General features: G+C 41.7%; 1 protein-coding gene across 1 annotated transcript in view; it reads left to right on the top strand.

Annotated features, from left to right (window-relative positions):
• Positions 1-19,714, top strand: part of ANKFN1 (ankyrin repeat and fibronectin type III domain containing 1) — a 666,636-nt gene that overhangs the window by 577,710 nt on the left and 69,212 nt on the right. The window contains exon 18 of the mRNA XM_077458934.1: positions 18,485-18,651. Coding sequence (XP_077315060.1) covers positions 18,485-18,651 — 167 coding nt within the window. The remainder of the gene's footprint in view (positions 1-18,484; positions 18,652-19,714) is intronic.

Genomic DNA, 19,714 nt, shown 5'->3' with positions numbered 1-19,714 from the left:
AAAACAGCCCAGTAACCACTGCGAAAATATGCCCATATATACAATGCAATTTTAGTAATAAACTGACCTTTAATAGCAGTCTTCCATTCAGGTATCGCCTGTTGTTGCTGTCTCCAGCAGAGTGCATTTGGCATTGCACCGCCTGTGGCAAGAGACGGTGCTTACAGGAAGCATCCGCTTATACAGCATTTTTCCACAGCTGCTTACTTTGCTGGCTTCATTAACAACACAGATGCTCTGGGGTGGCGGGTCTGCAACCCATGATCTGGGCTTGCCAATCTACCATCCCACAGAAGGAGGTCGTGAGCCACATCAGAGGGCTCCGCGGGCCACATGTGGCACCCGGGCCACTGGTTGGGCACCCATGCAGTAGATATAAAAAGTCTGTGATGTAAAAAAAGAGACAAAGATAAATCATTTCAGAACTTTTTCCACCTTTAATGTGACCAATAAACTGTACAACTCAATTGAACAACAAACTGAAATCTTGTCGGTGAAGGGAAGTAAAAATAAAAACTGTAAATGTTGCATAAATGTGCACACCCTTAAACTAATACTTTGTTGAAGCACCTTTTGATTTTGTTACAGCACTCAGTCTTTTTGGGTATGAGTCTATCAGCATGGCACATCTTGACCTGCCAATATTTGCCCACTCGTCTTCCAAATCTGTCAAATTGGGAGGGCATCTCCTGTACACAGCCCTCTTCAGATCACCCCACAGATTTTCAATTGGATTCAGGTCTGGGCTCTGGCTGGACCATTCTTTAATCATCTTCTGGTAAAGCCATTCCTTTGTTGATTTGGATGTATGCTTTGGGTTCTTGTCATGATGAAAGATGAAGTTCCTCTTCATGTTCAGCTTTCTAGTAGAAGACTGAAGGTTTTGTGCCAATATTGACTGGTTTTTGGAACTGTTCATAATTCTCTCCACCTTTACTAAGGCCCCTGTTCCAGCTGAAGAAAAACAGCCCCAAAGTATGATTCTGCCACCACCATGCTTCACGGTGGGTATGGTGTTCTTTTGGTGATGTGCCGTGTTGTTTTTGCGCCAAACATATCTTTTGGAATTATGGCCATAAAATTCAACCTTGGTTTTCCACAGACCATAATACATTTTCCCACATTTTATTTTGTAGTTCCCAAAGTGGATTTGCCTTTTGTAAATAACCCCCACTGTGTATGTATGTGTGTGTATGTATATATATATGTACAGTGCCTTGCGAAAGTATTTGGCCCCCTTGAACTTTTCAACCTTTTGCCACATTTCAGGCTTCAAACATAAAGATATAAAAATTTTATTTTTTGTGAAGAATCACCAACAAGTGGGACACAATTGTGAAGTGGAACGAAATCTATTGGATTTTTTAAACTTTTTTAACTAATGAAAAAATGAAAAGTGGGGCGTGCAAAATTATTCGGCCCCCTTGTGTTAATACTTTGTAGAGCCACCTTTTGCTGCGATTACAGCTGCAAGTCGCTTGGGGTATGTCTCTATCAGTTTTGCACATCGAGAGACTGAAATTCTTGCCCATTCTTCCTTGCAAAACAGCTCGAGCTCAGTGAGGTTGGATGGAGAGCGTTTGTGAACAGCAGTTTTCAGCTCTTTCCACAGATTCTCGATTGGGTTCAGGTCTGGACTTTGACTTGGCCATTCTAACACCTGGATACGTTTATTTGTGAACCATTCCTTTGTAGATTTTGCTGTATGTTTGGGATCATTGTCTTGTTGGAAGATAAATCTCCTTCCCAGTTTCAGGTCTTTTGCAGACTCCAACAGGTTTTCATGCAGAATGGTCCTGTATTTGGCTGCATCCATCTTCCCCTCAATTTTAACCATCTTCCCTGTCCCTGCTGAAGAAAAGCAGGCCCAAACCATGATGCTGCCACCACCATGTTTGACAGTGGGGATGGTGTGTTGAGGGTGATGAGCTGTGTTGCTTTTACGCCAAACATATCGTTTTGCATTGTGGGCAAAAAGTTAGATTTTGGTTTCATCTGACCAGAGCACCTTCTTCCACATGTTTGGTGTGTCTCCCAGGTGGCTTGTGGCAAACGTTAGACGAGACTTTTTATGGATATCTTTGAAAAATGGCTTTCTTCTTGCCACTCTTCCATAAAGGCCCGATTTGTGCAGTGTACGACTGATTGTTGTCCTATGGACAGACTCTCTCACCTCAGCTGTAGTTCTCTGCAGTTCATCCAGAGTGATCATGGGCCTCTTGGCTGCATCTCTGATCAGTCTTCTCCTTGTCTGAGCTGAAAGTTTAGAGGGACGGCCAGGTCTTGGTAGATTTGCAGTGGTCTGATACTCCTTCCATTTCAAAATGATCGCTTGCACAGTGCTCCTTGGGATGTTTAAAGCTTGGGAAATCTTTTTGTATCCAAATCTGGCTTTAAACTTCTCCACAACAGTATTACGGACCTGCCTGGTGTGTTCCTTGGTCTTCATGATGCTCTCTGCGCTTTCAACAGAACCCTGAGACTATCACAGAGCAGGTGCATTTATACAGAGACTTGATTACACACAGGTGGATTCTATTTATCACCATCAGTCATTTAGGACAACATTGGATCATTCAGAGATCCTCGCTGAACTTCTGGAGTGAGTTTGCTGCACTGAAAGTAAAGGGGCCGAATAATTTTGCACCACTTTTCAGTTTTTTATTTGCTAAAAAAGTTCAAAATATCCAATAGATTTCGTTCCACTTCACAATTGTGTCCCACTTGTTGGTGATTCTTCATAAAAAAATAAAAATGTTATATCTTTATGTTTGAAGCCTAAAATGTGGCAAAAGGTTGAAAAGTTCAAGGGGGCCGAATACTTTCGCAAGGCACTGTATACACACACACACACACACACACACACACACACACACACACACACTATAGTGTTTCCATGCATTACATAGAAAGATTTTTTGCGAAAAGAATAGCAAATTAAAAAAAAAAAAAAGCTTATACAATTTTGAAACAAGTCCTATAGCAATTGAATGTTATTAAAAATGCCATTCCCTTTCAATCTGCAGCGCTGTCATTTTCTGTAAAATGCAATATTGCTACCTGGAGGCTTTCTGTACGCAGATGGTGTACAGAATGCCCCCCCCCAGATATGTCATTTCCTGCTTGTGTGATTGGCTCACTGGTTTTCCCAGAAGTCTGCACTAAGATACAAGTCAAATTTATGGCACCCCCTTCAACAAAAATTTCATTTTGGTAAGATGCACCTAAAGAGCAATCATGTCCAAAGAGGTGCAGACCCTGCAATTTTCCTCATTAAGAGCATGGAACTTGCAGCAGCCAATTGATTATAAAACCACTCCCATACAGATTCACTGAGAACATGGACACACACAGACAAACAGAATAACAAAAGGCAAGACTCTGCAACAAAATGTGTTAAAATCCCTGAAAATGTACATAGATCACCCAGAGGGGGAGTGGAGTTACTCTTTCAGCGTTTCTGTGTATTTCTTAGGATTTCTAGTGTGTTATTGGCCTTAGAATCCTTGTGGGCTGGTCAGTCATATTTTAAACTGTGTCTTTAGTTATAGTGGATGGAGTTGCTAAGGGTCAGATTTTCCTTTCAGGTTTTTTTTTTTTTTTTTTTTTTTTTTTTGCAGTCAGTGGTAGATTTTGCTTACCATCCTTCACTCAGGAAATATGGAGGGTAAGGGGTGGGGGGTTCTCACTTATTGCAGCTGCTAATAAGAAGCTTGCAGAGTGTGATAAAATCAGAGTAAGCAGTTTCAGTACAGGAGAGCCACCCATACTACTGTGCAAGACTGGAGTTAGGTTGGGTTCACACTTATGTGAATTGGTGCATCCAATTCGCATGACAGGAGAGTGTGACTGGCTCTCAATGGAGCCGATTCACACATCTTCGAAGCAGCTTGCACAGAGGTCCGGTGCATCTTTGGCTCAGTTTTTGATCCGAATTCAGGCAAAAATTTGGGCCCGATTCATCCCTGAAACTGAGAACAGGGACACACCAGACCCCTGATGTGAGCTGCATCCATATTAGGTGTGAACCCAGCCTTAAGGAGGAAGTTTATGTTTAAAGAGTTCCATTAAATTGTTAAAGCACAACTCCACTTTTGTTGAGAAAAAAACATTCCCCTCTGGTTTATCTATGTACATTGCAAGGATTATAACAGCCTTTGTTGCAGATTCCTACCTTATGTTATTCTGAAGAAATCCCTGTGTGTTTGTCTATGCCTCTGTACTCCGTGAGTCTAATGGGAGTGGTTTCATAATTAACTGTCAGGTGTGGAGCTGCAGGGCACTAATGAGGAAATCTGCTGGGCCTGTATCCCTTTAGACGTGTTCCTATTGGGAGTATATAAATTTTTGTTGCAAGGGATGCCTGAAACCTGACTTGTATCTTTGGCAGACTTCTTGGGAAATTGGTGAGCCAATCACACAAGCAGGAAATTATGTTTCTGGAGAGTGGTCAGTAAACACTGTACAGAAAACTCCGGGTAGCCATATTTCAATGCATTCTCAGAGAATTACAAAGAAATTGTAAAAGGAAAGTTAATTTTTAATAACATTCCATTACAACATGATTAGTGTCGCAATCATATGTCCTATATTATTTTTTCTTTATTTTCAATTTTTTTTCCCCACGAAAGTGGAGTTACCCTTTAAGGGGGAGATATTCCAGGACTGAGGCCTTGGTGACTGGTCTGCATACCAGTATGTGATTAAACTGACCAAAGCCAATCTTCTGTTCTTTAAAGAGGAAGTAAACACTGATGGATTTACTTCCTCTTTGTCTCCCTGCAAAGGTAAAGCATAATGGGCTACTATGCATCGCAGTAGCCCATTATGTTTCACTTACCTGACACAGGAGCCAGCGATGTCACAGATGTCCCCTGTAGTCCAGAGCATTCATCTTCTTCCGGGTATCGCTGCTCCGGCCACTCACGGCGCCGGAGCAGCGATGACATCACTCCCGTGCATTGCTTACGGGAGCCGCCACTAACGGCATATCGCCATTAGCAGCGGCATGCTGCTAACGACGATAGTGCGCCTGCGTGCCGCTGTCTACGGCGCATGCGCTGTAGACAGCTGTCACTGTCTTTTAGTAAATATCTCCTTAACCGTATAGGTTTAGGAGATATTTCTTGGACCTACAGGTAAGCCTTAATTTAAGCTTACCTGTAGGTCAAAGTGGTTTGTAAGGGTTTACAACCACTTTAAAAGCTGCTACTTTTGTTATATAATTTAGCAAAGGGCAATAACGTAGTTCCATGTTTATCAGCCAACCGGAATTCATTCACTCCTCTGACTGTTAAACTGATGAAATCCCAGAATATGAAACCTGATTTGGAATTCTTGCAATGGACTAATACTCACCATTGTTTTGGGCACTAAGTTTCAAAATAAGCCTTATAACGTTGCCAGTCTTTCTCTTGAGTCTTCTCTGCTGTTAATCTACCCTAACAGATAAAAGCAGACAATAAGGACAAAGCGTCGTCTTGTCCAAGTTTGTTTTGGTCTCTTTTTGTATTTCCTAGTGTTAAAAGTCTACTAATAGCCGTGGCATGTGCAAAGGGTCAATCGCAGCACTGACCACAGTGTTTTAGTGGCAGTGACATGTTTATAAGGTCAGATCCTATAAGTCTATGTATACTAACAGTCAGTGACATGTCCAAGGGGTTAAGCCTCCATGTGACCAGAAAGTTCTAATGGCAGAGACATGCTTAGTTCATCGCTTTGTAAACAAGATAGGGTGACTCCATTAAGGGTTGTGAGTCATGCAGAGATTTTTCTTCCTCTGTATTGTAGTGTTTAAAAATATATATAATTAAAACATGTACTATGAAAATGATAACGATTTATGATTAAAAAAATAATTCAGTAAACACGTGATATTTTGTAACTTTGCATTGAAAATTGATAGAACATATAAAATTGTTACAGAATACATTTTGTAATATATGTTAAAGCCCATCGCTTATATTTTTATTTTGTACTGCTGCTAAGAAATGCATTTTGGTGTTCTGCTTTATAATTGAAGAGTGTTTACTATTGGTCTTCATCCAGATACGATCGTCAACAACTGCTCCCCAAAAAACGCAATACCTTTGTCATACAACCTTAACAGATTTTGTGTTTTAAAGGATCACCCATCTTTTTGTACAGAGCACACCATATCATTGAGCTACTACAAAAAAAATTTAATTTGCCATATGATGTGGAGGTCACTCCATGAAGCACCATCTTGCACCATGATTCAGAAACATTAACGTGGGTGCATCAGCTGAACCTATGTCAAACACATATGTGAAACTGACCCCCAAGCCCTCGCAGACAGTTTTAAAGCTGGAGTTACTAGAGCCGGGCCAGATAGCAGAGAAATATGCGAGGAAGCACTCCTGAACCCAGCACTCTGTACATAGCACACCCCTGAACTCTGCCCATAGGCCACCCCTGGAACTGCATTCTGTGAATGGCGCACCCATGAAACTGTGCATAGGCCACCCCTGGAACTATACACTGTACATAGCCCACCCCTGAATTCTGTGCATAGGCCACCCTTGGAACTGCACTCTGTAAACAGCCCACCCCTGGACTCTGCACATAGGTCACCCCTGGAACTGCACTCTGTGCATGGTGCACCCCTGAAGTCTGTGCATAGGCCACCCCTGGAACTACATTCTGTACATAGCCCACCCCTGGACTCTGCGCATAGGCCACCTTTGGAACTGGACTCTGCGCATGGCACATCCCTGAAGTCTGTGCATAGGCCACCCCTGGAACTGTACTCTGTGCATGGCACACCCCTGGAACTGTACTCTGTGCATGGTGCACCCCTGAAGTCTGTGCATAGGCCACCCCTGGAACTACATTCTGTGCATAGGCCACCCCTGGAACTGGACTCTGTGCATGACACACCCCTGAAATCTGTGCATGGGGCACCCCTGGAACTGCACTCTGTATATAGTGCACCCCTGAAGCCTACACTGTGTACATAATGCACTTCTGAACACTGCGCTCTGTAGCGCAGTCCTGAACTCTGCACCTAGCGCAGCCCTTTGAGGGCAACTTTACTGCTGATGCGGCCCGCAATGAAATTGAGTTTGACACCCTTTAGCTAGATAGTACAGAAGCATAAATATCAAGGGAAATGTGTGGTCACAAGTTATTAAACACAGAAAAACTGTTGGGGGAAAGGCACATCTACAGCCAAGTGAAAATATAAAAACAATTTCACATGACAATCTTATGAACATGAAAAATTATTTTATTGTGTAAATTGATATTTTGATGATTCCCAAATCCTCAAATGTGGTTGTTCCCTTGATTTCAAAATAAAACTTGCATTCAGAATTTATTAAAGCTGAAATCACCTGAACAGCAAATGGGCACACTGACATGCATTTTTTTTTTTATAACTGTCTAAATCATGTACCTAACCCTACCATTTAGATTATCTGTTCCATGTAAATTTACTTCTTCAGACATCATGTACATGTTGTCTCCTCAAATGAATTGTTCTTTCAGCAGGCTACCATGGTCTGGACTCCGCATGCCAAAACAAACATTATTATTATTACATGAAAGGAGAACAGCCTACCCCTTTTTCATGAAATAATGTATTACAGTTGCAAAATAAGCCTGTCAGCCTGACTTCGTCGTCAAGACTAAAACAGACTATAAAAACATTCATCAATTTATACCTTCTCTAAACATGGAAAAGTACACGTCTAATTAATCAATCATATTGCGCTCCATAAATCAAGTCTACAGCCAGCAAAATGAATTCTGAAGCAACAATATTTACAGTGTTACACATACATTAACAATAAGGTGGATTGATTAACAAGAAGAGGAGAAAAAGTATTGTAAGAATCACCAAAGTTTATTGTGCACAGTAAATTGTGGTGATATTCCTATTTTTTCAATGTGTAGTTAAAAGATAGAGCGCTGGTGCAGAAATTTTAGAGATTTTAACACATATGTAGTATAACTGTAGAGAATATCTGCTAGTAGGTCCCTAAAGTTGGGTGGGATTCCAATCTTGGATTCATATAGCATGGAAAGCAAAGTGCATCCTCAGATGTGTAGCATTTAATTTATTGATGATGAAATCCTAATGCTCTGGAATGGTTGGATCAGAGGTCAGGAACAGTGGCTCTTGCTTACTCTGTAAGATGTTGGATATGCACCACCATTATTGGAACTCCAATGGCACTCTCAGGTTTTGTCAATGGAGCAAGAAAAGATAAGTTTGGGCTTTTTACTAAGTCTTCAAGCAGGTAGATTGATCGCTTTAAAATAATTACAAACTGAAAATATGCAATCAAATTGTCAATTGCCAATTGTCATCTGCCAGTGAGCTCAGGTAATCCATAAAACATGGGTTGATATCCTTTCCTCTGTTAAGTAGTCAAATGGCATTTTAGACCTGTTCACAAGCATATATATATAAAGGGTAAGGAAAAAAGACAATTTTAAAAACGATGTATAAACAGAAACCTCCTCCTTTTCTGTTAATCCTAATTACAGCGGACTTTTGGGCCCCTTTCACATAAACGTTTCTGAAAAACGGACAGGTGTATCCAATCAGAACCTTCATTCTCCTCTATGGAGCAGCAGGTGTAAATGGACATGTGTACCTTTACACCCACCTACGTCTAATCCAATCCGCTAAAATACCTCTGTCTAGCAGATTGGATTAGATTGTAGTCAGGTGTAAATGGACAGGCAGTCCATTTACATCCAACCGCCCATAGAGGAGAGTGGGCTGCGTCATGTCTGCATAAGCGGAGCGGACCTGTCATCCACCTGCTCAGCGGGGATCAGCAGATAGATCTCCTGCTGAGCAAGCGGATTGCAGGTGAAGTCTGCCCCATGTGAAAAGGGGCTTAAAGTGTTTCTGCACCTTTAAAAAAAATATTAAAAGCCAGCAGCTACAAATATTGCAGCTGCTGACTTTTAATAAATTGACACTTACCTGTCCCAGGGTCTAGCGATGTCGGCAGCAGATGACAAGCAATCGCTCGTCTCTCTGCTGCCCCCGCCGCCATCCCCTGTCAGGGAATCGGGAAGTGAAGCATTGCGGCTTCACTGCCCGGTTCCCTACTGTGCATGCGCGAGTCGCGCTGCGCATCTCTGCTGGTCCCCGCTGTGTCCTGGGAACTGTGTGTTTCCCAGAACACAACGGGGGGCGGGGCATCTGCGGCGGTCTTGTCCCAGAAGTAGGTGCAGATACCTGGATTACCCTCCCCCCTGAAAGGTGCAGATTGTGGCACCGGAGGGGGGGAGGGATCAGATGAGCGGAACTTCCACTTCAGGGTGGAGGACCGCTTTAACTTAAAAAGATTTGTAATGTTATTGGGACCATCTATAAATTTTAAATGGGCAATAATCACTTCCTGGTACATGACGGTGCCTAGAACCCTACAGTCTCATAGCTGTATATCTGAATTGTGGTATCTAAGACAATATCTCTCTGACTGTTAGTCTCAGAAGAATTGGAGTGAGATCTGGTCACTACTGCACTGTTTACTATTGTCATTGCTGGACGATCTGACATGAGGAAGAACAGCCTTGCCTCTACCACGATGTCCACCTCCACATACAGACACAGTGCAGGATAATACACTGTAATTGACTAATAAGGAAGGATAAGCTGCAGGGGCACAGCAGGCAATACTATTGACTAGTCGTTTGCCCTCCTGCATGCCTTTTTTTGAGCACAGCTTCCAGAGTTTATTTCTAAAAAAAAAAAAAGTCAGTTCTTCATTGTCTATCGCTGGCCCTTCCTAGTGTAAAGCCCCATCAATGGATATCTTTAGGAGAGAAATTCTTCTCTAATCTTTGGAGCATTGCTGCTAAGCTAATACTGATATTCCCTGATGTTCCCTATTGACGATCATTATAGGAATTTAGTCTGAAAACATGGGACATTCCCACTGTCCAGATCCCACAGTCTAAAAGTTTAAGTAGGAACTGCTGTGGTTATGGTGTGACCACACTTTTGCAGACTGACGTATCGAACTATAATCCCTGTTTAGAAATAATGTGTAATGATCTTAATACTCAAAGCAGATAGCTGAACTTTTTAACGGTTTAGATTGAGTGTGAAGTGTTCTGTGGATCAATAGTGCCTTCTCGTTTGATTACCATCCTACTCCCTCTTTTGTGCAAAGGTATTGAAATGGAACAAGGACTTGAGAATTTCTAAGTAGCAGAATCATGGATTCCCTCAGGCCTGTTATCCTACCAATAACTTGTCAATATGTTAGACAAGGACAAGCGGAAAATGAAGCAAGTCTGCCTCTGTTTCAGATCTCACACGAGATAGAGCCCAGAAATGAAATGTATCCCGGCCCTGGGAACGTTGCCATAACACAAGAGCCGCAGACAATGCCGAGACAGTCGGCTGAGAGTATGGTGAAGCCTCCACTTGATATGGACAAGCAGATAACACAGTTTATATTAAGGGCATCTCCTGGGGCAGAGGACCTTTGACATTTGTTCCCTCTCTAAGGAAATGAGACGTTATTCAACAACACAAATAGATGATGGATATATTGGAAGGGATGCCTTATCCTACATTGCTGCAATTTTCAAAGTATCACAACTGTCAGGAAAAAGAGTTCCACATGGACCAATAAACACTGTAGAGAGGGTAGAAGGTTATTTCACACGTTGGAAAAAGTTTGCGTACTGATACTGTGTTACCAAAGTAATTTTTAATATGATTGATCAAATATCACTTTAGAAACTTTAATTCATCTGTAGTTCTTATGGAATATTACACTTTGTTACTATTTCAATAATTTAACTTTTGAAATTTGATTGTAAAGTGAAGTGCTGAAAAGACAAAAGGAGAACCCTAAATTATAAGCTTCCTAACTTTTAAAGATGCCAAATTGTTGGCATGTCTGGAGACATGTGCTCTAAAATTACCTGGAGAATTATGATGGTTTATCAGTAAAGTTAACTGATGGCCAATTGAGGAAACACATGAGAAATGGCCGGGTATAGGTGCATTCTTAAAGAGGACAGTGTGCCCTCTCCTAGGGACACATACAGCAATAAATAAACTGACAGAAGCTCAAACCCTCCCCCGTTCCATCCAGAAACAAAAAATATTTTTGCAATCTCATTTTAATTTACTGCTTTGTTTTTTTGTTTTGTTTTTTGGTAATGGCTATACATTGGCCAGTCTGAAAATAGTGCAAGAAAAGTAAATGACCCTTCACTTGGTGTGAGTCTCGTAGTTTTCACCCCAGGAGCTTCGCTATGGGCTGAAACCTCTCCTTTTTGCAGCTGGGTGGAACTAACATTTGGCTCTCAGCACAGGTGAGGTGTCTGCCCTTTCCAATCTGTTTCAAATACCTTTGGCCTCTCATTCCTTGTTTAGGGCCCTTGTATGACGGGTTTAAGCTCCACCCCACCCATTAATTCCCCAATGATTTATTAGAATTTGAAAATGGTTCACTCTGTGCTTCAGAAAGTGCTGTTTGAATACATTCAAGGCCTTCCTGTCTTTACTGCCATTCACAAGGTGGCTTTCCTTGTAGCCATCATCAATACAGGCCAAGTGTCTGAATCTGTAACAAAGAACCCTTTTTGCCTTGAAATTGGGACAGGCGTGTTCTTCCTTTCACGTCAACCAGGACATTGTTCTCTCATCCTTCTGTCCATCTGTGGTTCATAAAAAATGATATTTCTCTCCATAATCCAGATATGGTATAGGCTGCACAAGTCAACCTTTCAGCCATTGCTGCTTTCTCAAAGGTGGATTTCTTTTTTCATTCCAGGTGGACCCCAGGAGGGTGCCCTGGCTTCTCATCTTTAAGTGATTCAGACAGACCATCATTCAAGCATATTGCCCTATGGATCAGGTTCCACCCTTTCCTGTCAAGGGGAACGCTGCAAGATTTGTCAGTGCTTCTTGGACGGACTTTTTTCGGCACCAGCAACTTTTTTTTTCCAGATTTGTAAGGCTGCCACCTGTTCCTTTGTTCACGCTCCACCAGGTGGATTTTTCTGCCTTATCTGATGCTAGCTTCTGAAATTAGGTCTTTCAGGTGGCTCATTGAGTAGCAGGCAGTCCCCATTTCTTTGTTGTTTGTACTTGGACCAGTTAGCGATTGGTTGCCCACCCCTCAGTTGGACAATTTTTTACATGTTGATGGTTAAAAGACTTCCTGCACCATTTAATGGACAAGAAAGAAAATCGGATTTTTATACTCACTATAAAATCCTTTTCTTGTAGTCCATTAGGAGGCACAGGTCCCACCCCATGTGTTTATAATCATACTGTTGGTACTGCCTATCTTGTGCTGGCCTGCATTTTAACATTTTTTTGCCTGTGTCCAATCCTTTTCTAGATGTCAGTATATCACAAACGTTAAAGACTCAATGGACTCCAAAAAACAAAAAAAAAAAGAATATACTTATCACGCCTTGGCAGCTGGCACTCTCCTCTGTCATCTAATGCTCCAAAATGTGGATTTGCCCATGGCATCCTCTCCTGTAAAATGCCGAACTGATGGTCCATCAGAGAGCTGAAACCAGTTGGTCAGTGAAGGGAGGTGGTAACAGCTACCCATGGAGTGTATTGTTTTCACTGATCAGGCCAACCCACACTTGCACTTTGAAAAGAAGTGATAGAATATAACAATGATATAGAACTAAAAGTAAGGAAGCAATACCTACATATGTACTGAGCAAACATGATGCCACATAGACATAAACTATATTACAAATTATACATAGAGTCAGTTTTTTTCTTTTTTATGTGGCCTTAAGATACGTTAAGTTTTTATACTTCAAGGTGATTTTTTTTACATCTATTTAAAAAATGATTGAAAAGACTACAATTTTCTTTGGGAGCCAATTTAACACCTTTCTGTTCATGTCACACATCGGTACGCATATAAAAATGTACATCAACGGATGTAAACAGAGGAGGCCCATGGTATGTTGTATTAATATCTTTACATTAGCGTGACGTCTTCTGTAGGTAATGTAACCAGTAACAAAGACCTTTTTGTTAGGTTTTTTTTTATTGCTCATGAGTGTGGGTGTCTGTATGTAGATTATGTGCTGATGCTGTAGTTAGGATGTAAGATTCATTAATCAGTGTCACAATAATGTCTGCTACTTTAGAGGGGTGTAAACATGTTTAAAACTCACCACATTCCTTTTATTAAGGCCTCTGTTACCAAGGCGTATTCAAAACCGTGTTTTGTTGTGTGATAACCTTTATAAAACCTTGCATAAAACATTATGCATTTAATTTTAAAGATGTTCTATAGGCATTATGCATGCAGGTGCGACAGAGCATACTTGTCCTGTGTGGGGGCAGCCCATTTATTTCAGTAGGTTGCCCAACACATGAAAAGACACAAAAGCCGTCTGACTCTTTTGCAATTGATTTGCGATTTGGTGCGCATGTTAGCAGATGCATGGGGGTGCCATTTAGAATGAATGACACCGATGCACATCTGCCAAAGGGCAGCCGTTTCTGTGCATGCAGTTTTGCACGTTTCTGACACACACACAGTGTGAACGTAGCCTTAGACATCATGTTAAGACATTTTTTGCCAGAATGAACAAACCTTGCTTGATTAAATTTTTTTCCTGCAAATAAGATGTCTTCATCCAACAAGACTTTCTATCTTACAGATATTATTGTGACACTCATGGCCATCATCGGTATTGTATAGATTTGGAAAAAAAAAGAAAGATTCGGCCTATATGGGCCAAACACGGAGTGAGAAGACAATCAATAAAATTTTATTATATAACACACATTAAAAAAACTCATACAAATGCATCTTGATAATTAAAAACAGTTATACAACTGTGCTTATGATTCACTGTATGTGTTCATACACTGAGCTGTTAATATGCTTAGCAAGTTTTGATGCTGATTAAAGAGGTGTTTATGTGCTGACGTGTTTTGCCAGAGTTAGCTTCATCAGAACTCATGAAAACAATACAGCAGTCATCTATGAAAAAAACAATAACATTTGAACAATATATATTGAATAATATGTATGCACAATCATACAGTGTATTAGTGTGTCTCCTGCATGGGACATACCTTAGTGCACAAAAGCACCAACAAAACGGCCCCCTTGGCGGGCACTGGAGCATCTAGGAGAATCCAAACTACTCAGTCTATTTTGTCTGAATGTTATTTGCCACCAGTCCAGAGGGTCTGGAAATGCTCTACAGACTTTAGTCAGGCAACAATCTCATGTCCATATCCAGCCAAAAGCCGTAACCCAACTCCACCTAAAACTTTTTGGAAAAGGATAGAACCCTACATCATCACCAAAAAAATAAACAGAGAAGAAAGTTCTATAGTGGGAACACAGAAATTAAACCGGATAGAGGTACCAACCCTTCCTGATTCTGCTATGCTATGCTTTACTTGCTTCTTATGCCTATTAGTGTGGGACTGGGAAAAAAAAAACTGAAAGAGGTTCAATGCTTTCCCAGTCTATCCAAAAATAACTTTAAAATGTTTAGCTGGAGTTGCACTTTAACAAGCATAAAAAGGGCAGCAATTATTAACTAAGAGTAATGAAAATTGGTGTAAATATCTTTATGGGATTCAATCAGTTTTAGGCACTTATATGCTTTATCAGCTAGACAGAATTTAAGATCTCAACAAGCTTCATCTGGGATCTGACCAGCACAATAAACCTACTGTATCTGAAATTGGTATTGAAGCACAACTCACACAGGAAACCTTTGGGATTGTATGACCTTTACAACTCACGGATTGTCCACGTGGCTAATGTTATTTTCAGCTAAATTACTTTGTCAAAGTATTTTAAGTTCATTGATTATTTTCAGTAATTTGCTTGCGTGGCTGTATTGAAAAATAAAAATGAGTATAGGCATTCCTTTGAATTCAGTAAAATCAGCATTACTGTTACCGTCTAGCCTTTTATAAACTTTTATCATTTAGGGCCAAGTTCTACATTACTTTTTTTGTAATTATTTATAGCTACTCTTTAAATAAATGATACACAGGTCAAATAACCAGAGTAATCATACAGGCCCATAAACAATGAGCAATATACATGACATAGAATAACATTGAATTAAATGAATGACAGTGCTGGGGAGGCCTTAAACAATAACATAAAGTGGTTGTAAACCTCAGACATGAAATATGAAAAGCATACCCCTCTATAGTGTGTACTTGTCTCAATCCAGAGCACCAAGTGTCATTTTTGTCTGCTGCCTCATTCCTCTGCTATCAGCATGAATCGCTTCTAAGGCCGCGTACACACGGGCGGACTGTTCGCCCAACTTTGTCCGCTGAACAGTGTTTCAGCGGACAGTCCGCTCGTGTGTGGGCTTCAGCGGACAGTCTGACGAACAAAGTTTTTCGGAATTTCCATAAGACAGTCCGCTGAAACTTGGTTTCAGCGGACAGTCCGCTCGTGTGTAGGCTTGTTCGACAAACTAAGTTTCGCGCATGCTCAGAAAGGATTTACACGGCGAAGGTTGCATTGCAGTGTATTGGACGTCGTATTTCTCGTCCCGTCGTACGTGCCGTTCACGTCATCGCGCACGCTTTCAGCGGACTGTTCGTTCATCGTGTGTGGTCAAGTCCGTTCATGCAAATTTTGAGCGGACTGTTTGTCGGATTGTTTGACGAACAAAGTTGGGCGAACAGTCCGCCCGTGTGTACGCGGCCTAACAAGTTTTTCTGACACCAAGAGAAAAAGGTTGACGGGAGGGGGCTCCGGATGATTGAAAGCCTCAGCTCTGTTCCTGTGTGCTATGTGAAGGGTGGTGTGTCCCTTCCCACCAATCAGTTCTTAGAGCTCTTCTCGCTGAGCTCTGCAGAGTGTAGCTTCAGCTCTAAACCCCCTGTTTTATGAAAGCTCAGACACGTTTTATAAATTCTGCACTTTGAATGCATGTAGAGAAGACTGCAGCTAAACAGGTTTACAACCACTTTAGGTCCAATGAACAACAGAACAGGGCCGTAGTCGTGTGCTACCAGGTATGTCTGACAAATATGTGGGGCATTGGGACCAGAAGGTAAGGGGTAGGCAACAGACTATTCCAGGGCACAGTTTCTCCATTGAGGTAGAGTGGAATGCAAAGAGGTCCTGGTACTTCTCAGAGAAAATAAATTGGGTCCAATAAAACCACATTTAATGAAAGCAAGCTTTCTGCTGGTTTATGCAGGGTCTTCCATGTGCATAATGTTGTTCACTCTGCTAATCCATTGACTGTGGACAAAAAAGGGGATTTCCACTGTGCTGGAATAAATGCTCTGGCCACATTGAGCAAATTCTTCATTATTTAATTTTAGCACCCTCCTACATAGATGAAAGGATTAGATAAGGGGTCTTCAAACTTTTTAAACAGGGGGCCAGTTCACAGTACTTCAGACTGTTGGGCTGGACTGTAGTTTAAAAAATGTATGAACAAATTCCTATGCACACATCTTATTTGTAGTGCAAAACAGGAAAATTCAATATTTAAAATAAAGAACAATTTTAATCAACCTAAAATTATTTAGTATTTCACAGAGCCTCCCATCACAGAATCCTCTCCATCACAGAGCCTCCCATCACAGACTTCTCTCTATCACAGAGCTCCCCCCCATCACAGGCTCCTCTCCATCACAGAGTCCCCAATTACAAAGCCCCCCAATCACAGATCCCCCATCACAAAGCTCCCCATCATAGATCCCCCCATTAAAGACCTCCCCCATCATAGATCCACCCATAACAGATCCCCCATCATAGATCCACCCATAACAGATCCCCCATCACAGGCTCCCTCCATCAGACTCTCTCCCATCGTAGATTACCCTATCCCAGACCCCCCCCCCATCACAGAGCCCTCCAATGGTATTATACTGCCCCACCCATGAGATCGCAGCACTCCCCCCCCCCTCTGCTACCTTAATCACACAAGCAATGGGAAGCAATACAGGTCCAGGATGGGACTTTTCAAGGGAAAGGCTTGATTACTGGGACCGCCCTGCTGCCAAGTAACCAATCACTCGCTTCTTAACTCCAAAAGTCCCACCCTTTGTCGGGACCTGTCATGTTTCTCACCTTGTGTGATTAAAACGGTTCTTCACCCTAAAGGGGAAGTTCCGCTAATCTGATCCCTCCCCCCCTCCGGTGCCACAATCGGCACCTTTTCAGGGGGGAGGGGGGTGCAGTTACCTAATCCAGGTATCTGCACCCACCTCCGGGCAGACCGCCGCAGACCCCCGCAGACGTTCTGCCCCCCCCGTTGTGTTCTGGGAAATACACAGTTCCCAGAGACACAGCGGGGGACCATAAGAGACGCGCAGCGCGACTCGCGCATGTGCAGTAGGGAACCGGGCAGTGAAGTTGTAATGCGGGGGCAGCAGCGAGACATCGCTGGACCCTGGGACAGGTAAGTGTGATTTTATTAAAAGTCAGCAGCTGCAATATTAGTAGCTGCTGGCTTTTAATATTTTTTTTTTAGGTGCAGAACCGCTTTAAGGGCTGTAGTTTAAGAACCCATTGATTAGATAGAGATTTAGCGTGGCTCACTGTGTTTGTGGAGCTGTACGTTTTTTGGATAGGTAAATGTAGTTACCTCACTGTAGTCAGCGAGGCTGTAATTGTTTGGTGAGGTAAATTTAATTTGCTCACTGTAATCGGTGCAGCTGCATTCTGTTAGGACTGCTCAGTGTGCATCCAGATAGCTTGAGAAGTTTCTGGATGATAGGTGAGGAGCTATGTAGATGACAACATGAATCTGATACAGCCCTGGCAAATCTCAGAGGCAGGCTCTGATGGCATTTTGGGAGACTGTGTATATTCTGTGAGCACACTGAGCTTGGAGTCTTTTCCTGGAGAGGCATGGGCCAGCCTGAAGGGGCTTGTTGTCCTCCGGGGCTTTGCTGCCAAATGTCTGTTGTTGTAAGGCCTCAGGTGGGCAAGAAATGTGTGGATAAGCCTGTGTGCCTGGCTGTGGGTCAAAGCTAGTGGAGAAGACCTGGACAGTATTCCTGCAGCACTGGAGTAGTGCTACACAATGAAGACACTGGAAAAAACATTTTGCTAACTGTACATGCCTTTTATATTGTTTTGTTTTTTCTTTTTTTTTTATTGAAAGTCTGCCATTCATACTTCAAATTGAAAACATATTACGCAAAAAATAATAGTGTGTATATACAGTAGATATATATAGATATGATTACTGTAATGAAGGGTTGGTGATTCTGAAACTATCTCTCTGTAATGTGTTACAATTTTTATCAACAAAAGAATTTAGAAGATGAACTGCATAATGCTGCAACTACTTGGGTTTATTACATGGCTTTTAGAGCCCATCACTTTGCATGCACTAACTACTAAGGATATAAAAAGGTGTGTTGCACCCTCTCTGCACTGCATGTGTATGTACTGTATATATGTGTCTATATCACATGCACCTAAACAATGTAATTGATCAAAAACACTCATACATCTTTTATTTCTCAAAATTTCAGTTCACTTTTGCTGCTACAAAGAGAAGTTTATCAGCTTGTATTGTCGGCTGTCTGCTATAGTAGACCTGGACTCCTTAATTTCCCAGCAGGCCTTGCGTGAAGCGATTTCAGATGATGAGGTTGCAGCTGCTAAGCAGAGGCATCAGCAAGTCTTGGACTACATACAGGTAATAAACTTTGCCTGATTACATGTATTAGTGTAATAATAACTGTTATCAAGTATATACAGTACATGAGGGCTGCTCTGCTGAATAGAAGTATATTCAAATGTTGTTCATGAAATTTCAATAAAGTTCTGTGGAAATACAAGAAAACAATCTGGATTGGGTCATCGGGACGGTGTCCCGTGCACACCAGTGGCTATGCTTTCAGCACAACTCACTGGTGTGAAAGAGCCCAAAATTTTTCCTACTAGCAATGTTCCATTTTAAGTTTCTGCTTGCAGGATATAAAAAAAAAAAGTAATCAATCATCATGATTGTGTTCACATGTACTGGATATGTCATAAAACATTACAACATAGACCATAAATGCCTTCTGAAGAGACCATTTCACCAAATTAATGCAGATACTATAAAAAAAAAACAGGCAAATATCCTGCTTGAGCTGGTCTCCATACAGCTGGAGTGGAGCGAAGATTGGTGGAGTAACCTGAAATGGGACCTTTGGGCACTGATCTCTGCCATTGTGGCACTTTCCACATCTTAGCGTACTGTGTTTTTTAGTCTCAGAGGACTCTCCAGGTCCACAGCTTTTGGTGTAACCATGTCATTCTGTCTGAGCTGGTCTCCCATCGTGTTAAACGTATCCCGGTATGTGACCTTTTGGCAATGGACTCTGATTTATGGCATTTCTCCGTCCTTCGCGTACTGTATAAGTAATCCTCAAAGCGCTTTCCAGTTCAAGAGTCGTGGAACAGCCTTTTTGCCCTGACCCAGTCTCTCAGAACTCAGAATTCCATATCTATTGGATCTCTAAGTTGCTGTTGCCCACCCCTCAATGGGATTGCTTTTAGATGTCCCCAATGTCCAAGAACTACAGTATCCTAATCATACAGCACAGGGCACAGCAGTTTATCCGCTAGTGTCCTTAGTTATGGAGTAATCTATACTTTTGAGTTTTTACTCCAATTATTGTCTCGTTAACTCTGCCTTATAGGTAAAATGCTTACCTGTTTAAAAATTGGTTGTCTTTCGTCCACCTCACTTTCAGCCACTAAGTTTGATCTCT

Source organism: Lithobates pipiens, unplaced genomic scaffold (genome assembly GCF_037356315.1).
Source record: "Lithobates pipiens isolate NorthernLeopardFrog02 unplaced genomic scaffold, aLitPip1_a1.2 Scaffold_28, whole genome shotgun sequence".
NCBI classification, from domain to species: Eukaryota; Metazoa; Chordata; class Amphibia; order Anura; family Ranidae; genus Lithobates; species Lithobates pipiens.
This window is presented reverse-complemented; position numbering and strand designations above follow the sequence as displayed.